Genomic DNA, 22,245 nt, shown 5'->3' on the forward strand with positions numbered 1-22,245 from the left:
GTATCTGGTCACCCTTAACCAATTTAATGCCTCAGATTACTGCGATTCCTCAGCAACAAGGGAGTCTTGGACCTAATTAAATTTTATGAATAGTTGCCTGTTTTATTGAGGATGGCTAGATACAGATTGATCTGTAGGGCAATTACTCTAACAATGCGGTCAGTAGTGAACTATTTAGTTACATGAACCTTGTTTCAAGCTGCTAAAAGACAGCTAAAATGCATTAAATACTTTCCTAAGAAACTGCTGTAGTTATCACAGACATACTATTGGACCACCAAGGGAATGGGAAGTCATGGGTACATGAGATGATAAATGGGAGGGGAGGTAGTATACAAGGAATTCTCTCTGTTAAGATGTGGTCCCTGCTTTGCAATGGTTTGGGAACGCCCACTGTAGGGAAATGAATGGGTTTCTCACATAGAGAAACACAAGAATATGCTTTTGCAATAATTATAGTTTTAAAAAATAAAATACATGATTATTCCCAAATTGAAGACTTCCATCCCGAATTACTTTTCTGCTCATTAAAAAGACTTTTCCATAGGACAGCACTTTTTCTATAGGAGTGTCACTTTTTTTCCCTGCTAAACTGCCAGGTATAGCTAATAGAAAATCCTGTATCTTCTGAAATGATGTCTCTGTTAAGTGATTACTAAAAGGAAGAAAGAAAATGATCCATCTGTTCTGAAGGCATAGTGAATCCTCTTTGCACACTATTTCTTTGTACCTATTAAATAAAAATATTTAGATTATTTAGTCAGTTAGGTTGCAAAATTTAGTGTATTTACTACCAGCTCAACTTTTTAATAAAGAGTTATTTCACCTTTTTCCATCTAAAGAAAAAGTTGCCCACAGAGGCACATGTTAATTATTGCTTGTAATAAAATACTGCTGCATTTTGGTTTCCCAGTTTTCCCCATCCAGAGGAGAAATGAATCGGAGAGGTGCAAGGTTCCTCTCAAAGTTTCCAGTGCTTGTTCAAAACATCTTGCCCCACACAGAACCAGCAGGAGGTTCAGTTCCTGCAGCCTAATACCCATGGAAACTTGAGGGATCCACTGGAGGCCACATCCCATGTAGAGGCTCTGAAGGGGGGTACCTGGCATGAGTAGGCTCTACTGCAAAATTAGTGCCTTAAATCATGTACTTAAAGTACATCTTTGTGCCCAGTAACTCTAGAAAAATATACAGCCTATGTGAAATCATCAGTCTACTGCTCCCAAGTCTGTTCCTCTGACTTTGATATTTTAGGGTAAATAGTGCACATTAATTTTATCAAAAAGTGTTTTTTAAAAATAATAATTAAAAGTGACGGGGCAAACAGCATATTATCTCATGGGGTCATAGGACTACTCCTTCAGACAACATACACCATGTGTTCCAATGTGATAAAGCAGAAAATATTTCTTCTGTACAAAGCATACAAGATCAATGACCACCATTTTTTGAATACTGGGACCCTTGGCGAGTCAAAGATCCTTGTAGTACATTTTGTATTTTTACATCACATAAGTAGTTTGAGTCCTGGTGACTGGTATGCAGGACTTAATTCCCAAGAGTTTACTTTCCGTATCACTGGCTTCTTCAGAGGATGGAGAGAAATAATCACTCCTTTTCAGAACAAAGTGTGGAAACAGAAAAACTGCAGTAAGCCAGTCATCTGCAGAAAAGTTAATACATTACTTAATAAATGTGTATATTGATTGTTTATACAGTATTAGGACAGATTATAGTAAATCTACAGTCAGGGTGAGTAGTAAATTTGTAAGATATGAAAAATGCCTGTTTCACGAAAATTTGAAATTCCAAGATTTTAACTATGTGCACATCTGATACCATAAGAATTTTAGTATTAACTTACTTTATTTAAAAAAAGAGTAAATCGCGAGGTTTTCTATAAAACTCTTGGCTCAACTATTATTAAAGTCTGAAAACAGGTCTGGGCATAATTAACATGAATTTAAAAACATACATGGACTGTGCATGGCATCTATTTTTATTTACCAAGAGAGTCCTATACGTTCACAGAAAACAGCAATTCCATTGGGAAAAAAACTACATTCTTATATAAATGCCAAAGATTGACTACTGTAGTTGTATGCTTTTTGAAATGCTCACCATTAACAATCTTACACTACGGCAGCACAATCACACCTGCAGTTAACAGCCTGTCAGTATTCTCTTACTAAACTCAGTGAATGAAGTAACAATGTATTATGACCAAGGCACTGAACCAATGGGTTTGTTATCTCCTCATGCACTCATTGTGCACTTATTTCCACAGGGAAGTATTAGGGACGCTTTGATTAAAAAGATAAAAGGAAACTTCCCCAATTCTTCTCTTTTTTACAATTAAAAATCCCCCAAACAACCGAACACCAGATTCCTCCTGTAATTTGGAGTCAGGACTATATTTTGTGTGTACAATATAGATTGTCTCATGGAATACCTGATCTCAGTTATACAGACTAATCCCCATTTGTATTTGATAACTTACCTCTAACAACCACAGCAAATAATTACACAGAAGAGTAATATTAAGACAGCATGTATTTTTTAGCAACTTTTAATGGAGTTTAGTAACTGGAAACACGCCGGAGAGCTGCACCTAGTGATCCACCACCTTTCTGTGAACCACCCCTGGTCCACAGACCATAATTTGAGAATCTGTGCAGAAGCTTCAGCAAAAAGTATATAACACTTTTAGTGCCTGTCATCATTGTTTTGGATCATGCAAGGTCATTGTTTTCCCCAAATAAGCGATACTAATGTGGTTAACACTGTTTAAGATTTCCATTTTACTGTTCTTAAAAGTTCTGAAGGAATAAGTAAACCAAAACTGAAAAAAATGTGAATTGTAAAAGATGCTAGCAGAATGGATAATGAAAAATACAGCTTACCCATAGATGCTACAATAGAAGAAACTGCTAAGCTTGTATAATGAATTGATTATACTGAACCTAAAAATAATCTTCCTCTTGCTGAATTAAGAGACTAATATTGTTACATTTGACTTTGGAGGATTATAGCTCTATGGCAAGAAACACTATTATCTTTTGTAAGGAAAAAAATGCTTATGTCCTTTTGGTCATACTTAGAGGGGTTTTATAGTGCTCGATCTTGCCTACAGATGCAGTCAATGGGAAGTATTCAATAATTTGCACTTCTTTGACTAATTTTTCTTATGCTAACTGTAAATATAAAACACAAAAGATAAAGACACTTGACCCTAAGTACTTGGATAAGTTGGAAAGGCTGCATAGGAATGTGACACTACTTATGGAATGGGAAGACTGTCTTTACAGGCATCTGTAACAGGTGCTTATACTTTGGGTAGTATGAACTCCATTGACTACGCTGTCATTCTAAAGCAAATAAACTATTCTGATACCTATGACAGTTTCTGAAAAAAATCAGTGGGACAGATTCTGTGTTTTACCTCATGGGTGGCTTCAAACCACCTTTATACTGCCCAGATCCTGGGTCAGGTGGCAGCTGGTGTAGTACTAGCATAAATTAGATCAAGCCCTTTGACCCCCTTCTTTGCAGGCCACAATTTCATAGTTTTCATCAGTACAGAGATTCCCCCTCCCAGCCCTGGCCCTACTCTCTATGCCAGGGATTGCAAGGGAATAAGCATAGGGAATTCTCCCCCACCTAGTTGCAGCACCTTCATGGACGCTATATGGTGCCAGAGTAGCATATGAGGGCAGGGGCCAGGATTATTTTAAGTAGGATTAATTAAGCATAAAATGCATAGTAACAGTATCAGTGGAAAAGAACATTATTGGAAGTATGTCTTTTGCTTGTACATAACGCCAAGGTGAAGTTAAGATACATGCAAAGCAGGAGAAATTCCATTTTTTTTTGTTAGTACAGATTGGAGTAAATTATTTCTTCTATTGATGAATTCTGGTGTTGATTGATCATTCTTGAAATAGAGACGATACAGCTTGTGTTCTACAGCCAGAGATCTGCTTATCCACTGAGCTTTGGCACCCGCTGATCCAGGAAGGCCTGAACAGTTCTCATTTTCTTTACTTCATGTTTAGTAAGCAATCCACCAAATCACAGGTGACTGGTAACTGCTGATAGTAGGGGGACACAATGGTAGTCCCCATCCCCGCCACCACAGCAACAGTCAACTTCCTCGTGACTGTCAAGGCACGCTGCAGCAACATCCTCTTGGCCCCCCACCCACAGTGCCCTGGCTGGCTTTAGAAAAAACGGGGCCTTAGGCAAACTTGTATTTTGGCATCCTGTCCTCCCCGCATCCCTTCCCATTGGCCCTGGGCCCCACTGCCTCCCCAGGCTCTCCACCCATCCCCTCAGGCCCCTGCTTCCTCTCCCAGCCCACCACAGATCCCCGCCATTACCTGCTGCCTCTCTGCTGCCCCCCATCCCTTCAGGCCCCTGTTGCCTCCCCTGGCCCCCATATCCCCTGTTGCCTCCCCCACCCATCCCCCCAGGCCCCTACTGCCTCCCCCAAACCCTCACTGCTTTCCCCTACACCCCCATCCATTGCCCCAGGCCCACACTGACTCCTTGGGCTCCCCACCCCACCTGTAGCACCCCCAGTACCCACTGCCCCCCCCCCCATTGCCCCGACTCCCCAAGCTCCCTTCTGCATACCCCAGGCAGGCTAGTCCAGATATGTACTCGAGCAGGTAACTGTGGTGGCCGGCAAAGAAGGGATGGGACTCAACAGGCTTCCCCGCGCCCCCTCTGGCAGACAGCTGTGCTGCCAGCCTGGTCTCGCTTCCCTGCTCTGGGTGCCTTTCCCAGGCATGTCCCTGCAGCTGCGCTCAGCCCAACTCCCACCCTGGCAGAAATCTCGGAGGGCATGTAACCCTGCATCACCTATGCATCAACCTTCTCAACAAAGCTTATTTCAAGGCATCATCACCACTGGCAAAGCTGCCTACGTCCCTAACCTTCTTCTCCTTCTTCTCAATTTCCCAGCAATTTACTTTGGAACAAATTGTGGTTGATCCTGTAAACATATGGAATATGGTGGGAGGGAGAAGACGAAACAAGGAGCATTCCCCAGGCCTGTGATTTTGCACAGTGGCCAACTATGCTGTGTCTCAGAGTAAAGCCACTATTCCATATTAGTCCTGTCAGCAGCACTAGCTTCCTCACCAGGTGTGAGGTGAAGGTGGGGCAATGGTCCTGACCCTGCCCTGTCTCCTGCACTCATCAGCAGAGGTAGTTAGGTGCAGAAAAGAGTGCACACTGTACCTCTCCAAAGCGTAGTGCTGATGCAGGGCATTATTCTCTTTAATGTTCACCTTTCCCATTAATGTGTCTGTTTTTCCTCCCTTTTTAACTAACATATAAGGGACTGACTTTGAAAAGATTTTCTTCAGGATCTCCCTCATTTTATTTTCTCTAGATAGATTTACACTACATACTACTGGCAGTGGTGCAGAGTGTACGAATAGCTACAATCCGTAGCAAAAAGCAGGCTGAGTCCACACTGCTGTGCGTAGTTACAGGTGAAATGCTCTGGCAGAAGTGAGGCAGTGGGGAAAGGCATCAGCAGCTTCCCACTCTAGCTTGCTATGCTTTAACTCACCACATAGACCAGGCCTAAGTTCTCTCCAGCTGTTCTTCATATCAAACAATCGCAGGCCTTATTTACACTGGACACGATCATATCAACTTTTCAGACCAGCCATTTGCTACATTTACATGAACTGTCACACTAATACAGTACAGTACATGATTCAAACATCAAGGATTTTTTTCTTTATTCAGTACTTCTATCTCTTCTGTCAATACAGATTCATCACATTAGTGCAACAGCACAACATAATTTCCATAGATATGCCCTACACATGTATACCCAGGTGTATGTACCCCAGACTTCCCAGATGACATGACTGTTAAAAACATTAACATTTCTGTAAGGTAAGTATTATTATTCTCAGTTTGCAGATGTGGAAGCTGTCCAAGGTCACTGAGGAAATAACTGTCAGATCTGGGATTGGAATTAAAGCTTCTTACCATGTGATCCTAAGCGGAACATAGAACCTCCTCCTATTACCAATACAAATGTAATGCTTTCAAACTGTCAAGGACCAGCTATGGCATAATTCCAACAACAGCAAAATACAGAGCACACTGGAGCAATTTGTCTATTTGGAAGTAAAATAAAAGATGGAAACAATGCAATGAGAATATATAACCTGCAGTTTATGTGATTATATATATGTAAAATTTAAAACTCCATTAAACTTTCATTTTCTAGTGGAATCTATTCACTTTAATTCTTTACTCAGTCAACATATTCTAGGTGTTTCTTTTCAGAAGGATGCAGGATGCTAACTGATCAAATGACCAGAAGCCAAGAGAGCCTGGGTTCTTATCCCAGCTAAACTAATTTATGGCATTTTGTGGCAATTCACTTGATGTTCCTGGGCTTCATCTAACCCAAATGAACCATATGATATCTGAGTAACACTGCAAATTGAAAATGATGAGACATGAATCCCTGATACAGGTTTTATTGTAAAAAATATGCCTCCCTAATCTCTCATATATCCTCAACACACAAAAGTCTAGTGATGCATATTTTATATTTTCCACAGTCTAATGAACAATTAAGAAAACACAATGCTTTAACCACTTTGGCATTAAAGTACGTTCTAGAAAGTAGCATCTGTTTAGACCCACTGTGTGCACATTGTGCCCTGCCCCTACATCAGCATGTTGAGCAACACCTCTGGCTTAGACTTAAAAAGCATGACCTTGAATGTGTGTAGGAATAGCGCAGTATCTCTCATTCATAAATATATCAACGTGTATTTTCTAAACTTTATCTTTGCTTTATTAAAATAGAATATGTCCAATCATAAAATTTAAAAGGATTAAAAAGAATGATTTCCAAAATTCAGTTGGAACGCCACAGACCCCACTGTCCATTATGAAATCAATATTAGGAAGGTCCATTTTTACTGCTTTCGTGCCTGCATGAATTCAAATAATTTTGTTTTGTGCATTAGTAGAATAAATGAACCCAATCCAAGTTTTGTAAAAAAATGAAAATATAGGAGAAATGCCTTACTGTATTTTAATTTTTCAAAAAGAGAGCCTGCACTTACCAGCCTTCTGACACTGTACTATCTTCTCATATACACTATTTGCATTTTCAATCAGAGTCTTGATGGTCTGAATCATCTGCAGAGAAAATATCAGATTAAACTGTTCAAACATATATTTATAAAATTGTCTTAAAATATTAATAATTATTGGTACAGCTGTATCTTTGAAAGATATGTGCTTAAACTCTGGACTATTTAGTTTTGAAGCCACAAATATTATTTCAACATCTATTATTAGTTTTTGCACAACTTTGTTTTCCTTGTTGGTACAAGGCAGAGGGATGCTCCAAATTTAACATGAAGGAAGGAGGAATGTGGTGCTGGTGGTTTGGGATTTGTGAAGAGGTTAACAAAACACATTGTGGTTTACCATTAGCCCACTGTTTGTCAAAGGAAAGGGGAAATATATTCCTATTTACCAGCTAATTCACATTCTATAGTTTGGTCAAGACAACCTGGATGCTGTTTCCTCCTCCTCACCCAGACATTCAGGATGACAATCAATCACCATCCAATATTTTCTGTTCTCTGTGTACTCTCCCTCTGCTTTTCCAGATTGGTTCCTTATAATTACCTTTTTGTGGTTTGATCTGTAGAGAGAAAACATCCTATAGAGGAAGAACAAGAGACTCAAGGCCAAACTAGAAGAGGGAGTTGGAAGGTGAAGGAGCAGAAAGAAAGGAAACCACTGACTTCTTCACCAGCTCGTTCCAGACAGAGTTTCTTATGGAAGCCCTGCTCTAAGCAATCAGGGCCAGATTTGTAAAGGTATGTAAGCGCCTAACTCCCACAGAAATCAATGGGAGTTAGGCACCTAAATACTTTAACCAATTTGGTGCTCTGTAATCAGGGGTGCATCCATAGTTGCCTGCACTTCGAGTCAATAGTGCCTGGTGAAGGGTATAAGGAATGCTAGGCAGCAGCTTTGCGGCAAAGCTTGTTCACTGCTGTCTCTGCCAGATAGAAATTGTTTTAGTGATTCAGGTTCTACATTTTACCTGCTGCTAATGCATATTTACATGGAATTTTCTTTTTCCTGAGAGAACATGTTCCCTGTGCTCAACAGGCATCTGCATAAGCTCTACAGCAAAAAAAAAAAAAAAAAACCTTAAGGTAACCCACCCGGGAGAGAGTTACTTCAACAGGCACAATTGAGGAGGGGTTCCTTCACCCATTTTTATTTTAAAGTGTTCTCAGTTTGAGAGAAGCTGAGGCCTCCTTTTGCATGTTGCTTTGAGCAAGGGATGAATCAAACTGGAGAAAAAGAGGAGAAAGCCTTAGATTCTGGGTCACAACAGGTGATCTTCTTGCCTTTCACAGTGAGTGAGGAGGAAGAACCTGATGTCCGCATTGACATAGACCATACCACAGAAATTTAACTGTAACTTTTACTTCCACCGAAACAGAAAGCTGGGCTAGACAAACTAAAGATTATTATTTGAAAGTAATTCTGGCCCTTCTTCTAGGACTACAAGGTTATAAGGTACATATGTTAAAATACAAAGAAATATGCTGCAGCTCAGATCTCATGTTTAAGGCAGAACTAAACAGAACATGAACCACAACCGTAGAGTTCTGTTCTAGAGTCTGGAACCCATTATTTCAGACTGGGTTATTCATTTTATACAACTAATTCTCCCATTCCTAGTTACCTCTACTTAATTTTGAAAAATCAAATTGTCTTGATTTCTGATTAGATTCCAGAAGTCCATATCACAACACTAAATAAGGAGGAAAAAATTCACATCTACCTTAACTAAGCTGCATTTGAAATATTAGTGCTGATCTATTCCCCTGTTGGACTATTTATTGCACATAAACTTACATTTGGCACCCATGGAGGCAAAAGTTGCTGGATAAATAAAATTAAACTGATTACTAGATAATTAAGTACTGTATACTGAAGATGCTAACATTTTAAAGAGAGAGTCATACTTTAACTAAGAGAAAGCTGTAACACCCCAAATATTGTATGTCATCCCAAACAGCCTTTCTGAGAATCACTGCAAGCTGTTTATTCCCAATTTGTCCTGAGAAAGCTGTGAGAGTATTTTGTTTCATGGTGTTCATCACTAGTGATATGTTTTCAGCAACAGTTAGAAATTACAATTTATCTGCTCTATAGATGTCCTTGAAAGACAAGGAATTTGCCAGTTGTTTCAACATGCATGTCATGAAGTGTGTGTTTGTTTGCTTCTGTAATGGGCTTGAACACTAGGAACCAAGACAGAGCTGATTTAAATCACAAATAGCCTTGCAATACCAGAACATGTTATTTTACTAACTAGCTGAAACAAGACTGCACCGCTCCCTATGAGGAGAATCCTGTCGATTTGAAAAATGAAAATTACCTTGGAAATGATTCCCTGAGAATGTGTGGATACTGTTTTAATCAGAATGCCAATATACAACAACAAGTGACAATCTAATTTACAGCTGTACAGTCCAATTAAAAGCACATATGGGGTTTTTCCTAAAGAGCATTTTAATGTGAACGGAATAGGGCAAGTGTTCTGTTAGGAGCAGTTTGAGTTAATAAGATGATTACTCATAAAAACCTACCAGTTGCCTTAGATAATGGTTTAAATAACTTACATACATATTTACTGAATTCCAGGTATTCTGTGTAGTATATAAGAGGAAGTAAAAGGGAATACTGCAGATACGAAAGTAACCATATATACTTATGTAAGGCAAAATTGGTAAGTTTTTAAGTTTAAGTTTTTAAGACAAGAGATGTCATGTAACTAAAAATCCATTCATCTCTTTGAAAATCTACCTCAATGTAAGACAAGCAACATCTTAGTTTTGTACCAACAACAAATCCTACATTCTAAACTTCTCAGCCATCAGTGTTTAGTATCAAATGGTTTTTAACTCCTCATTATGGTCATAAGTTCAGTTCCTCATCATTTCCCATCTTTATCAATGTACGCCACCCAAATGCCCACATGACCCCCGCTCCAGACATTACAAAACTCACCCACTAATGACTATCTTCTTTGCTTAATTTTTTATCCATGTCACCCTGTCTTTGAATCCCGACACTATCTCCCACTGCATCAAGGTCAAGTTTCTTGTCACTGTCTTCTATATAACTCCATATATAACTTCTATATAACTGGTTGAGTTCAGGATCCTGACACAGGGAAGAAAGGTAAGCAGCACGATACGGACCCTGGACTTCAGGAAAGCAGACTTCGACTCCCTCAGGGAACGGATGGCCAGGATCCCCTGGGGGACTAACTTGAAGGGGAAAGGAGTCCAGGAGAGCTGGCTGTATTTCAAGGAATCCCTGTTGAGGTCACAGGGACAAACCATCCCAATGAGTCGAAAGAATAGTAAATATGGCAGGCGACCAGCTTGGCTTAATGGTGAAATCTTAGCGGATCTTAAACATAAAAAAGAAGCTTACAAGAAGTGGAAGGTTGGACATATGACCAGGGAAGAGTATAAAAATATTGCTCGGGCATGTAGGAATGTTATCAGGAGGGCCAAATCGCACCTGGAGCTGCAGCTAGCCAGAGATGTCAAGAGTAACAAGAAGGGTTTCTTCAGGTATGTTGGCAACAAGAAGAAAGCCAAGGAATGTGTGGGCCCCTTACTGAATGAGGGAGGCAAACTAGTGACAGAGGATGTGGAAAAAGCTAATGTACTCAATGCTTTTTTTGCCTCTGTTTTCACTAACAAGGTCAGCTCCCAGACTGCTACGCTGGGCATCACAAAATGGGGAAGAGATGGCCAGCCCTCTGTGGAGATAGAGGTGGTTAGGGACTATTTAGAAAAGCTGGACGTGCACAAGTCCATGGGGCCGGACGAGTTGCATCCGAGAATGCTGAAGGAACTGGCGGCTGTGATTGCAGAGCCATTGGCCATTATCTTTGAAAACTCGTGGCGAACCGGGGAAGTCCCGGATGACTGGAAAAAGGCTAATGTAGTGCCAATCTTTAAAAAAGGGAAGAAGGAGGATCCTGGGAACTACAGGCCAGTCAGCCTCACTTCAGTCCCTGGAAAAATCATGGAGCAGGTCCTCAAAGAATCAATCCTGAAGCACTTGCATGAGAGGAAAGTGATCAGGAACAGCCAGCATGGATTCACCAAGGGAAGGTCATGCCTGACTAATCTAATCGCCTTCTATGATGAGATTACTGGTTCTGTGGATGAAGGGAAAGCAGTGGATGTATTGTTTCTTGACTTTAGCAAAGCTTTTGACACGGTCTCCCACAGTATTCTTGTCAGCAAGTTAAGGAAGTATGGGCTGGATGAATGCACTACAAGGTGGGTAGAAAGCTGGCTAGATTGTCGGGCTCAACGGGTAGTTATCAATGGTTCCATGTCTAGTTGGCAGCCGGTATCAAGTGGAGTGCCCCAAGGGTCGGTCCTGGGGCCGGTTTTGTTCAATATCTTCATAAATGATCTGGAGGATGGTGTGGATTGCACTCTCAGCAAATTTGCGGATGATACTAAACTGGGAGGAGTGGTAGATACGCTGGAGGGGAGGGATAGGATACAGAAGGACCTAGACAAATTGGAGGATTGGGCCAAAAGAAATGTGATGAGGTTCAATAAGGATAAGTGCAGAGTCCTGCACTTAGGACGGAAGAACCCAATGCACCGTTACAGACTAGGGACCGAATGGCTAGGCAGCAGTTCTGCAGAAAAGGACCTAGGGGTGACAGTGGACGAGAAGCTGGATATGAGTCAGCAGTGTGCCTTTGTTGCCAAGAAGGCCAATGGCATTTTGGGATGTATAAGTAGGGGCATAGCGAGCAGATCGAGGGATGTGATCGTTCCCCTCTATTCGACATTGGTGAGGCCTCATCTGGAGTACTGTGTCCAGTTTTGGGCCCCACACTTCAAGAAGGATGTGGATAAATTGGAGAGAGTCCAGCGAAGGGCAACAAAAATGATTAGGGGTCTGGAACACATGAGTTATGAGGAGAGGCTGAGGGAGCTGGGATTGTTTAGCCTGCAGAAGAGAAGAATGAGGGGGGATTTGATAGCTGCTTTCAACTACCTGAAAGGGGGTTCCAAAGAGGATGGCTCTAGACTGTTCTCAATGGTATCAGATGACAGAACGAGGAGTAATGGTCTCAAGTTGCAGTGGGGGAGGTTTAGATTGGATATTAGGAAAAACTTTTTCACTAAGAGGGTGGTGAAACACTGGAATGCGTTACCTAGGGAGGTGGTAGAATCTCCTTCCTTAGAGGTTTTTAAGGTCAGGCTTGACAAAGCCCTGGCTGGGATGATTTAACTGGGAATTGGTCCTGCTTCGAGCAGGGGGTTGGACTAGATGACCTTCTGGGGTCCCTTCCAACCCTTATATTCTATGATTCTATGATTCCATAACGCTACCCTTATTTTGTTCCCCTTTCCTCCCTCTATACAACGTTTGTCTGCTTCTCCCACAACTGTCTCTATACTGTCTTCATACCAGATCCAATGCAGAGAACCCCTTCCTGAGCTCATCAGCAACACCACTACCTTGCAATGTTCAAATCCCTCTGAAGAGACACGTCTGCCCTGATGCTTATAGGAAACTTGTTGACTGGCAACAGCAAGCTTAAGGAGAAAAACAGCATCATTTTAATGTAGCATTGTATTACCAAGACATGGCCAATCACTATCTCATCACTCTACTTTGATATGGCACCTTTTGTCTATTTTTAGACTGAGTGTCTTTGGAACAAGGATTGAGCCCAATTTTGCTCCCATTTATTTTAGTAGGCGTTATGGCCCCCAATACTGTTCTCACTGATAACAATGGAAAATGCCAAAGCTCACTATGGGTAATAACTAGTAAAAAGATTCCTTCTTAACAAATTAAAAAGAAAAATCAATCTACAATTGTATCTGTTGCTGCCTATAATACTGGTACAGCAAAGATAGCTAAAATGTGGACTTGTCTTGCATGGATGGCTTTCAAACTTTTAAGCTCTCTCTCCTGTTATCAACAATTCTTTCACTCTAGAATCCCTTCTGTGACAGAGCTCAAACATGCAACAGACTGTAATTATGTCACAACAGAGAGAAATTGTGTTGCCCATTCAAAATGTTTTGTTCTGGAACAGCTTTGAGAAATATTGGTGTTATAATATATTAGCTTACTGCCATATGTTTATATTTAAGCAACATTACTCTCATAATACCTACATCATTTTAATTCTGGCCCAAACTCAGCTATGTCTTACACTCAGAAAATCTGTCTGTGTTCTGCTTCCCTTCAAGAACAAATTTATATATGCAGATCAGACTCACTAATATTTAGAAACAGCTTAATAATCTCTTTCAAGAGAACTGGGAAACAAGTCTCAGAAGCATGATAAAACTGCTCCTTAGACTTTGAGGCAATGCAATGATGTCAAGGAGTCAAAGAAAGGAGGCAAGTCAAAGATAAATAGAAATTCTTAAATCAATATGCTCTTTTTATTTATATACTGGATCAGCAAAGTAGATGAGGTAAATTAGTTTAATTTCATAGCTGGAAAGGAATTTAACAAAAAAGTTGCATAAGTACTCATGTAACACGGAGAGGTAAAAGTTGCAATCAGATTCTACTACAAAGCCCTATTTAAAGTACTTAGTAACTTTGACTTGAAAAATTAGATTGGCCTGAAAACTGCCAGATCTTTCAGTAAATGTATTCACAAAGCGTGAAGAAAACTTGTGAAACTGCTTTTGTAGGTCATTAAAAATTATTCTGATATGAAACTGACTTTAGTCTAAAATATCTCCTTCGAGGGCGATAATGGCTTGTTTCTAGTCTTCAGCCTTCTTTGAAAACACATGCACTGGCTATATTTAAAGAAAACCTAATGTAATTAAGCCAAGTTGTTAATTTTTGCTATGGATAGGTTAAGGGTCAATTCTGCTCCCATTTATTTCAGTGGGAGTTATAGGACCAATCCTGCTCTCACTGACATCAACAGAAGTTTTTAACTGAGCTCAGTGGGGGCAGGTTCAGGCACAAAATTGTGTGCAAATATGTTGCTCCCTTTTATTTGCCTACATTTTAGAAAGAACATAGGTTCAGTTCATTAGGTTAGTTCAGACAACAGCTAATTTAATGAGCTGAGGACCAACAATACCGTCTCTTGCTTGAGCAGACAGAAGTGGAAAAAGTGGGTAGATGTAGAAATGACACATGAGCTCCAGTCTGGCCAACCGTTTCATATTGGAAGGTTGAGTCTGCTATGAGACTCAGACATTCCAAAACAACAATTTTTTTGTAGCTTCTGTTCTGAGTCAAACCTTGGTCATAACATTCTCTAACAATTGTTTGACTGACTGGTTCTGGTTAACATGCTACAGAAGTAACTAAGGTAATACATGTCTAGGAGAAAACCTGGGTATACCAAAACTAACAATTATTTCCAAACGTTGCTAGGGTACAAGACGGGAAGCAAGCACTGAGGCACAGAGGCAGTCTTCCTTCCTGCCCCAAACAGAGAGCTGAACATTCCAATCATTTTCCACTCCTGCCATCTTCTTCCATCAGAGTATATTGCAACAGAAATCTCACATAGACAAAAATTAGATAGAACGTTTTTCAGAATGAATAAGCACTGCATCACAGGATCATTATGAAAGGGACATTACTGCAAAGTTCTTGCACACATCAAGTTTCACTCAGTGTTCCCAGAAGATGCTGGATCTGAATGTGATAGGTCCAGTCTGAGAAGCAATTATGGGATGGTTGTGTGGCAGTGCTGACATTCTCAACATGGATTTCAGCTGCTATGAAACAATGGCCACATAGATATGTTAACAGAATAAAAATATAGGGGCCAGTCCTTCAACCTTCAATAGGAGTAGGATCAAGCCCCTAACAAGGATTTTGGGAATAGTACATAACACTTCCAGAATAAGATATCTTAAGAAAGGCTCATGTCATCTTTTTTTTTTTTTACTTACTACTCCCCTGCACTCCTCAGAGTATACACACTCATCCCTTCAGTAAAGTGCAGTACATGTATATGGTTGCTGAACTGTTCATCTTCCAGACTGATCTGATGTACCAAATTCTTTTGTATCCAAGCCAAAATGATGACTTCATGAAAATATAAGGTCAGGACTGCGCAATATTATTTATCTCAAGTAAGTTTTAACGAAGAATGTCACAGGCCTCCCTATGCAAGGTGGATAAAAATAAATGATTTTACAGGGAGAAATGCTGATTTTTTATTTAAATAGATTGTTTTATTTTGTTCTTTAAATTACAAGAAGTTTTTCTTTTTAAAAATAGACCAGTTTAAAATGAAATCCAATTTTAATACAAACTATGTTAAGGGATGGCCCTAAACTTATCACAATCTCTTAAGCAGTTAAATAAAACAAATATGTTGAAGACTGCTTTTCTATATAAAGAAAGTTAAAGGCTGCTTTTCTACATGAAGAAAGAATAAGGAGAAAAACATGTAACTTTTGAGATCAAGCATAATAGGTCACGTACTGTATTAAGGGCTTATCATGTGGGGGAACCAGGGGCTGTGCTACTAGGTGCAAAAGTCATCACAGGCGTTGAGATTTCGCCTCTGACTCCAGGAGACATTATCATTTATCATTAGGATCATCCACTGAGCCCATCTGGGTGATCTCATACTCCTATTTTATAGGTTCTCCCGACCTGAACTCTGATTGGTTCAGTTCTCAAATTATTAATATTTATGACTCCATCCACAAGGAAAAACTCTCTAGCTCATAGAAAAACACTGATAGGTCCAGTAACTATCAGCCCTTGCTTCTGGGTGATTCTGGGCACTTCATGAATGGCCTTGCTCAGTCTCCTTGCATGTTTACACAGACTGAGATACAAACAAACAGAAATCCATTAGTTTCTCCAATACCTCCCTCTCTCTCTCTAAACAAATAAAAGACTGCAGTGCAAAGGCACATGAGTTACAAAAGCAAAAGTCTTGGATTGTTGTTAGTTCTTTTGTTCTTCTGGGGGTAGGGTGGGGATGGGGCAGAGGAGTTATGTAACAAGGGAGAAGGACCTGTGTGTGCAACCAGCAAGGAGCAACACTGATGTCCAAGCAGCACACTCTGGGAAGAAGGGGGAATATTCTTCAGAGTGCAGCCTCTAGTATTGTCAACGACTGGGAACTGGAGGAAATAACTGCCTTAGGTGCAGGTCACAAATACCACCCTATCTGGGAATATTTTCAAGAAAGTCCTGTACTTCTAGGTAAAAAAGAAACGTGCACCAAATGTGAAGAATGGAACAAATGTGAATAATAAAGAGATACAAGGCCTGGCTATCAGAATGAAACAACATTATGAAAAATGCTTATCAGAAAGCAATGACTTTGAAGATGACAACATGGACATTTCTGAATTATCTGGGTCAACCAGTTAGTAAATGTATTATGAACCAATCTTAAGGACTGCTTACCATGTATTGCTATGCTAGTAAATGATATCTTCAATTATTGTCATAAATTTGTGTTTGGGGTGGATTACTCTTACTTATGAATTTCAAAATATTTCTGTTCAAAATATAATTGGTATGTTAGTTTGTTGTGGGAGGCTTTATGAATTAATTTTTTTCTGTTACTTCTGGATTTCTGAAATGATTTTTTAATTGCTCAATATAATCAAAATATCTTAAGTGAAGATTTCCTGTTTAAAGAAATTTAATTTGGCATTTATGAATTTTAACATAAAAAAATCAAACTCTTTACCATGTTGTTAGAGATAAGGATTTAAAAAGATTTAGATCATTCTAATAATAATAATCTTCCCTATAAAACTGGGTTTGAAATAAATTACCAGTATATCATTTTGTAACTCTCCTCACTCAGGGGATGGTCGGGAAGTGTGACTTAGTGGTTAGGGCTATGGCCCATGACTGTCAGGGAGGTGTTGGTAGGGGAGCCTGGGCGCTCCCACTCCACCAGGCTCCAACCCACGGCCCTTTGGGGCTACCAGTGATCTGGAAACTAAGGCTGTCCTCCCTGGCCCACTTCCTATTTTTCTCCCGGCCCTGGGCCAGCTCAGTCCAAGGCTTTCCCGGGCTGGCATAGTCCATACCAAGAAAGTAAAAAGGGATTACCAATGTCCAAGGTCCATATGAGGGGGAGAGGGGAATGCTCCTCTCTCTAATTGTTTCTGGGGTGGGTTCTCCCTTTCTCTCAGGGAGGGCCCTTTGGGGCAGTTATCCTAGAGATTTCGGCCTTCCCTCTGCTCTGTGCTGCTGGAGCCACAGGTTTCAAGTCTGCTCTCTTCCAGATCTGCTACCTAATGAGCTATTTCTGTGTCTTTTAATTCCTCTACCAGAAGGAGCATTTGTTGCAGATGTGGTGGGGCGGTGCTGGCTGGGCCCAAAATAATTCTTTAACCCCTTGTTGCCCCGTATGTACACCCTATCACACACACTCCCCCTCAAAATGGAGCCAGGGGACCTGAGACCATCAGATTGTTCTGCCCATTCTGGTGGGCTTTGCTTGTCTGATGCTGAATTTGGAATGCACAGGGATGGAGGGACAGATACCAACACATAAGTCAGAGGTTTGTGTTCTTCATGGTATTTAACCATCCTAAAGGTGTATAGTCAGTGATAAGCTTGAATGGGTTTCCCAGGAGATAATATTGGAGTGACTCCATGGCTCATTTTACTGCCAGGTCCTCCTTCTCTATGACAGAGTTGGCGCATTCTCGTGGAAACAGTCCATGGCTCAAATAGAGCTCGGTGTGTTCCTCCCCCTTTATTTCTTGAGATGAGATGGTGCTCAGTCCCACATCCCACATTGACTTTCTGGTCTGCAAAATGAATTATTTGGAGAAGTCCGGACTGAATAGGACCAGTTCTTTACGTAGGAGTTCTTTCAATTCTTGAAAGGTCTTTTCACAGGCCTCGGTCCAGTGTATCTTTTGGAACTGTTGTTTATGACTAGATCTGTGAGAGGTGTGCTATTACTGAAAACCTCGAAACAAACTGGCAGTAGTAGTAGTCGTCCCAAAAAATTCCAAATCTGTTTCTTTGTGGCTGTTTGGGAGGCTGCTTTGATGGCCTGGACTTTATCTATAAAAGTCCAGACCTGGCCTTTCCTAAAAGGGTATCCGAGGTAGGTGGCTTCTTTCCCTATCTTACACTTTTTGGGGTTCGCTGTTAGTTGAGCCTGCTATAGAGACCGAAGCATGGTAGCAATTTGTGCCAGATATTCTTCCCAGGTTCAGCTGTAGAGGATGACATCATCTAAATAGGCTGCTGCATACAAGTTATGTGGCTGCAGAACCTGGTATGTGAGGTGTTGGAATGTCACGGGTGCCCCGTGGAATCCGAAGGGCATAGTTCAGAATTGATAGAGGCCAAAGCGAGTGGCAAAGGTGTTTTTTTCTCATGAGTAAGGAGTGAGTGGGATTTGTCAGTACCCCTTCGTTAAGTCTAATGTGGTGATATACTGAGACTCGCATAGTCTACTAGTTTATCCATGTGGGATGTGGGGTAAGTGTCATATCTGGAGATAGCATTGAAGCATTGAAGTCGATGCAAAATCAGACAGTGCCATCCAGCTTTGGGACTAAAATGATGGGGCTTCGCCACTTGCTTCGGGATTCTTCAATGACCCCAATCTCCAAAATGGTCGGGATTTCTTCACATATGTTCCTGGGAAGTGGCCGGGGATTCTCCCGGAGGAATAGTCCTGGTTCTGTCTGGATGTGGCGGTACGTGTGATAGGTCCTTCTGGGTTGGGAGTAGAACACTGTCGGGAACGCTTTCATGAGGCTTGTAACACGGTGCACTCATTTCTCGTGAGCACCCCCTTGGCCTAGGGCACGGACCTGCACACTCTCTCTCAGATGTCGCTGCTCTGGCATAAAGCAGGTGCCCCAGGGCTCCCTCCCTGGAGACAATGTCTTCGCCCTCTTGAGACTTCCTGGCTACAGATCTCCAGTTGTGCCACTATAGTTCAGTTCCCCCTTTGGGGTGCTTCAATGTCCAGGCCACTTCCCCCAGGTGGCTAATAGAGGGTGGGGGGAACCTGGGCCCACCCACTACTCCGGGTTCCAGCTCAGGGACCCTGTAGATCGCAGCTGTCTGCTGTGTCCCTTTAACTATGTCACACATCTTCTCTAATTCCCTGGGCCACTTCCCTGTGGCCCCGCTCCATTTTCACCCTTACCTTGGGGCCTTGTCCTAATGGAGTACCAGCAACCAGCTCGGGGCTCCTTCTCACTTTCCTCAGCTTCTGGCAGCACTGCCCTGTCCAGGGTTCTGTAGCTCTGCCAGCCAGCACATACCACCCACACTCCTTCACCTCCAGCAAGGAACTGAAATCCCTCTGGCCCTGCAGCTCTTCTTAATCTAGTCTGCTAGGCCCTGATTGGCTGTGTCCCACAGCCAAGCTAGGCAGCTTGGAGGACCCTCTCCACTACCCCTTTATCGTGTGGGGTGTGGCAGTGCCATGAGGTCTCCAGCAAGGGGCAAACTGATGCACAAGAATGAGTTCAGTCACCTCACCTCTACTCCGGTCCCAGTTTCTGGCTTTAGCCACCTCCAACACAGGTCTCAGTTTCTGGGCGATGACATGGAGTCAGGCTCCCAGAGGGTACCTCTTCCCCTGGAACCTCTGGCAGGTCTCCACCATGATGTCAAAGTAGTCTAAGATGGCTGCTCTCACCTGGGTGTAGTCCTGGGCAGACTCAGCATCCAAGCCCCGATATGTGGCCTGCACCGGCACCATTAGATATGATGCCAGTAGGTATGGCCCAATCCACGTTGTTTTAAATAGGGGCAACCAAGGCTGCCCTCCCTGGGTCACTTCTTATCTTCCTCCCGGCCCTGGGGGGAATGACTTTTTTACCATTTTGTTTCAGGGTCCATCATGAGAGGTCCATTATCTGCAATGTCTACAACTTCAGAGTTATCTGCTGATACTGCCAGTAGTGCTGGAACTTAACGTATGTCCGACAGTAAATTACCTGTATCAACCCCCCTCCCCGCCTCAAAAAAACGACTTTCTTCATCATCCAGTAAAACCAAGGATGAGTTCAAAATCAGAACCAGCAAATTCCAGCAACACTCCAGAGATTAAAAGATTCCTCAGTTTATTTAGGCAACAAATTCTCCCTTTCGTCTTGTTCAGAACAAACATCACATTGACATGGTTCAATTGTTACGACCAGGCTACATTGCACCTGGCAGAGCAGACTTTTCTGGAAGTTTGCTGAACATAGTGTCTGAGAAGAAAGCTGAACAGTATACAAAAAACACTGACAGGAAATTTGTTAATCTGAGTCTTGACAGATGGAGTGATGTGCACAATCCAGTAACGCGTGCTGGTGTGACAACAGAAGCTGGGCTTGTTTATTTTACAGAAACTATTAACACATCAGGAAGTGCCCACACAGCAGCATACTTGTAGCAGCAGTAAAAGCTCTAACTGAACAAAATTGAAGTGTCAAGTGCACAGCTCTGACACAGAAATGTTGCAAATGTAGTAAAGATGAGAAGAAATCTAGAAGAAGTTAATTAAAGGAACCTGAAACTTATAACATGTGGATGCAGTTCTGATTTCATGCATCTTTTAGCCAAAGACTTAAGTACAACTCAGGAATAAAGGAAAAATATTGTTGAAATTGCCAGAAACTTCAGCTTCACTGAATCAAGCAGGAGGATCCACACCAATTCTCCAAGATGTATGACAGAATTTCTTGGTTGACTCTTTTGAGCTATTTATTAAGAACTAGCCTATTCTGAGGACAATTTATGAAGAAAATTGTGATTGTGACAGAATGCTGGGAATCAAGAGCTGAGCCAGCACTCTGATCACTTAAACACCAATTAAGTCCCCCAATGTGGCCCTGACTGTGCTTAATTAGTGGATTAGAATGGGCTGGGGAGGACTAACAGCTTAGTCCATTAATGCAGAGCGTGGAAGGCAGCACAGGAAGGAAGTTCTGGGGGAGAAAGGCAGGTTAGTAGAGCCAGAACCAAGAAGAATCTCTGGGTGGAGAGATCTCATCCCTTTCCTCTTCATTCCTTTCGTCAGAGGAACTGACTTTGTAAGTGGTGTGGTATATGGATCAATAAAGACTGGTGGAAAGACCAATGCAAATAAACTACATGTTGGTGATTAACAACTGAAGCTCTGCTAATAGGCTGTGTAGACTGAGGAGAAGATAGGAGTGGGACCCCACCCTGCACAGTGACAAAAATCGATGGAACTATCACAGACAAACTAGTCAACATCGGACTAAAGAGAAATGCAGAAGATAAGCTGAATATACTGAAACTTATTTCCATAGCCCTGGACAAATTGCAGAAAGATTGCTGCTGTATTGCTTGATGCTGCTGATATTTGGAAAGAACTTCAAGAGACACTACTGGCACTGATAGAGTACACAATGCAAGAGCAACAGTGGGAGAATTTCAGAAAATCCTTAGTTTAGTAAGGCAATGGAGGTGAGCAGCCAAGAACCATAGGTTTGCAACCAGTGGTATAAGGGCTTCGAGCTCCTCATCATACAGCTGGGAGATGGAACACCCACCTCTGCCAAGTTCAAGTATTGTGCTCTTCTGCCACTTTCCTTAAATAGCAAGGTTTTATAACATCTGCAAGTTAGACACTCCAGTTTTCAGCTGACAAATATATCGGAAATACAATTGCAAAAGAGACTTAGCTAGTGAACCAGTAAACAGCTTTCACCAGGAGTAAAGTTTTCCAAAGACTACTCCTGGATTAGCTATCAGAGAGGAAAAATATCAGTCAGGAGCAAGTCTCCAGTAAAGCATAATTACAGTAGCTTTCTTCCCCTCTCCCCCCCGCTTTTTACTTTTCTTCTTCTATCCCTTTAATTTCATATGAAATTTTTCAATATTCTTTGGCACTAGTTATGCTGACAAAACAATATTTATTCTAATTCTAGACAGCTATTTCAGATAATTAGCTGAGAGACTGCACACCTGACCCAACTGTCTTTGGGTCATTCTTTTGGCATTAATGGGTAATATATATAAATAATTATCAACATATAAATAACTGAGTAATATACATCAATAATTTTATCAAACTCAGCTACATGCATGTAAATAAAAATGTATTTTTACTATGGCTACTGTGGTTGGTGCAATAAACACCTCCAATTAAAAAAAGCTTTTAATGTCAAGCTTTGTGGCAGCACATTGATAAAA

The 22,245-nt window shown here is 41.4% G+C and overlaps 1 protein-coding gene across 3 annotated transcripts in view; it reads right to left on the reverse strand.

Annotated features, from left to right (window-relative positions):
• PLCL2 (phospholipase C like 2) overlaps positions 1-22,245 on the reverse strand; it is a 204,078-nt gene that overhangs the window by 32,014 nt on the left and 149,819 nt on the right. For all 3 annotated transcript variants that reach the window (XM_048838533.2, XM_048838532.2, XM_075125760.1), the window contains exon 5: positions 7,110-7,185. In XM_048838533.2, the coding sequence (XP_048694490.1) occupies positions 7,110-7,185 (76 nt within the window). The remainder of the gene's footprint in view (positions 1-7,109; positions 7,186-22,245) is intronic.

The sequence above is a fragment of the Caretta caretta genome, chromosome 2 (assembly GCF_965140235.1).
Source record: "Caretta caretta isolate rCarCar2 chromosome 2, rCarCar1.hap1, whole genome shotgun sequence".
Taxonomy (NCBI): domain Eukaryota; kingdom Metazoa; phylum Chordata; order Testudines; family Cheloniidae; genus Caretta; species Caretta caretta.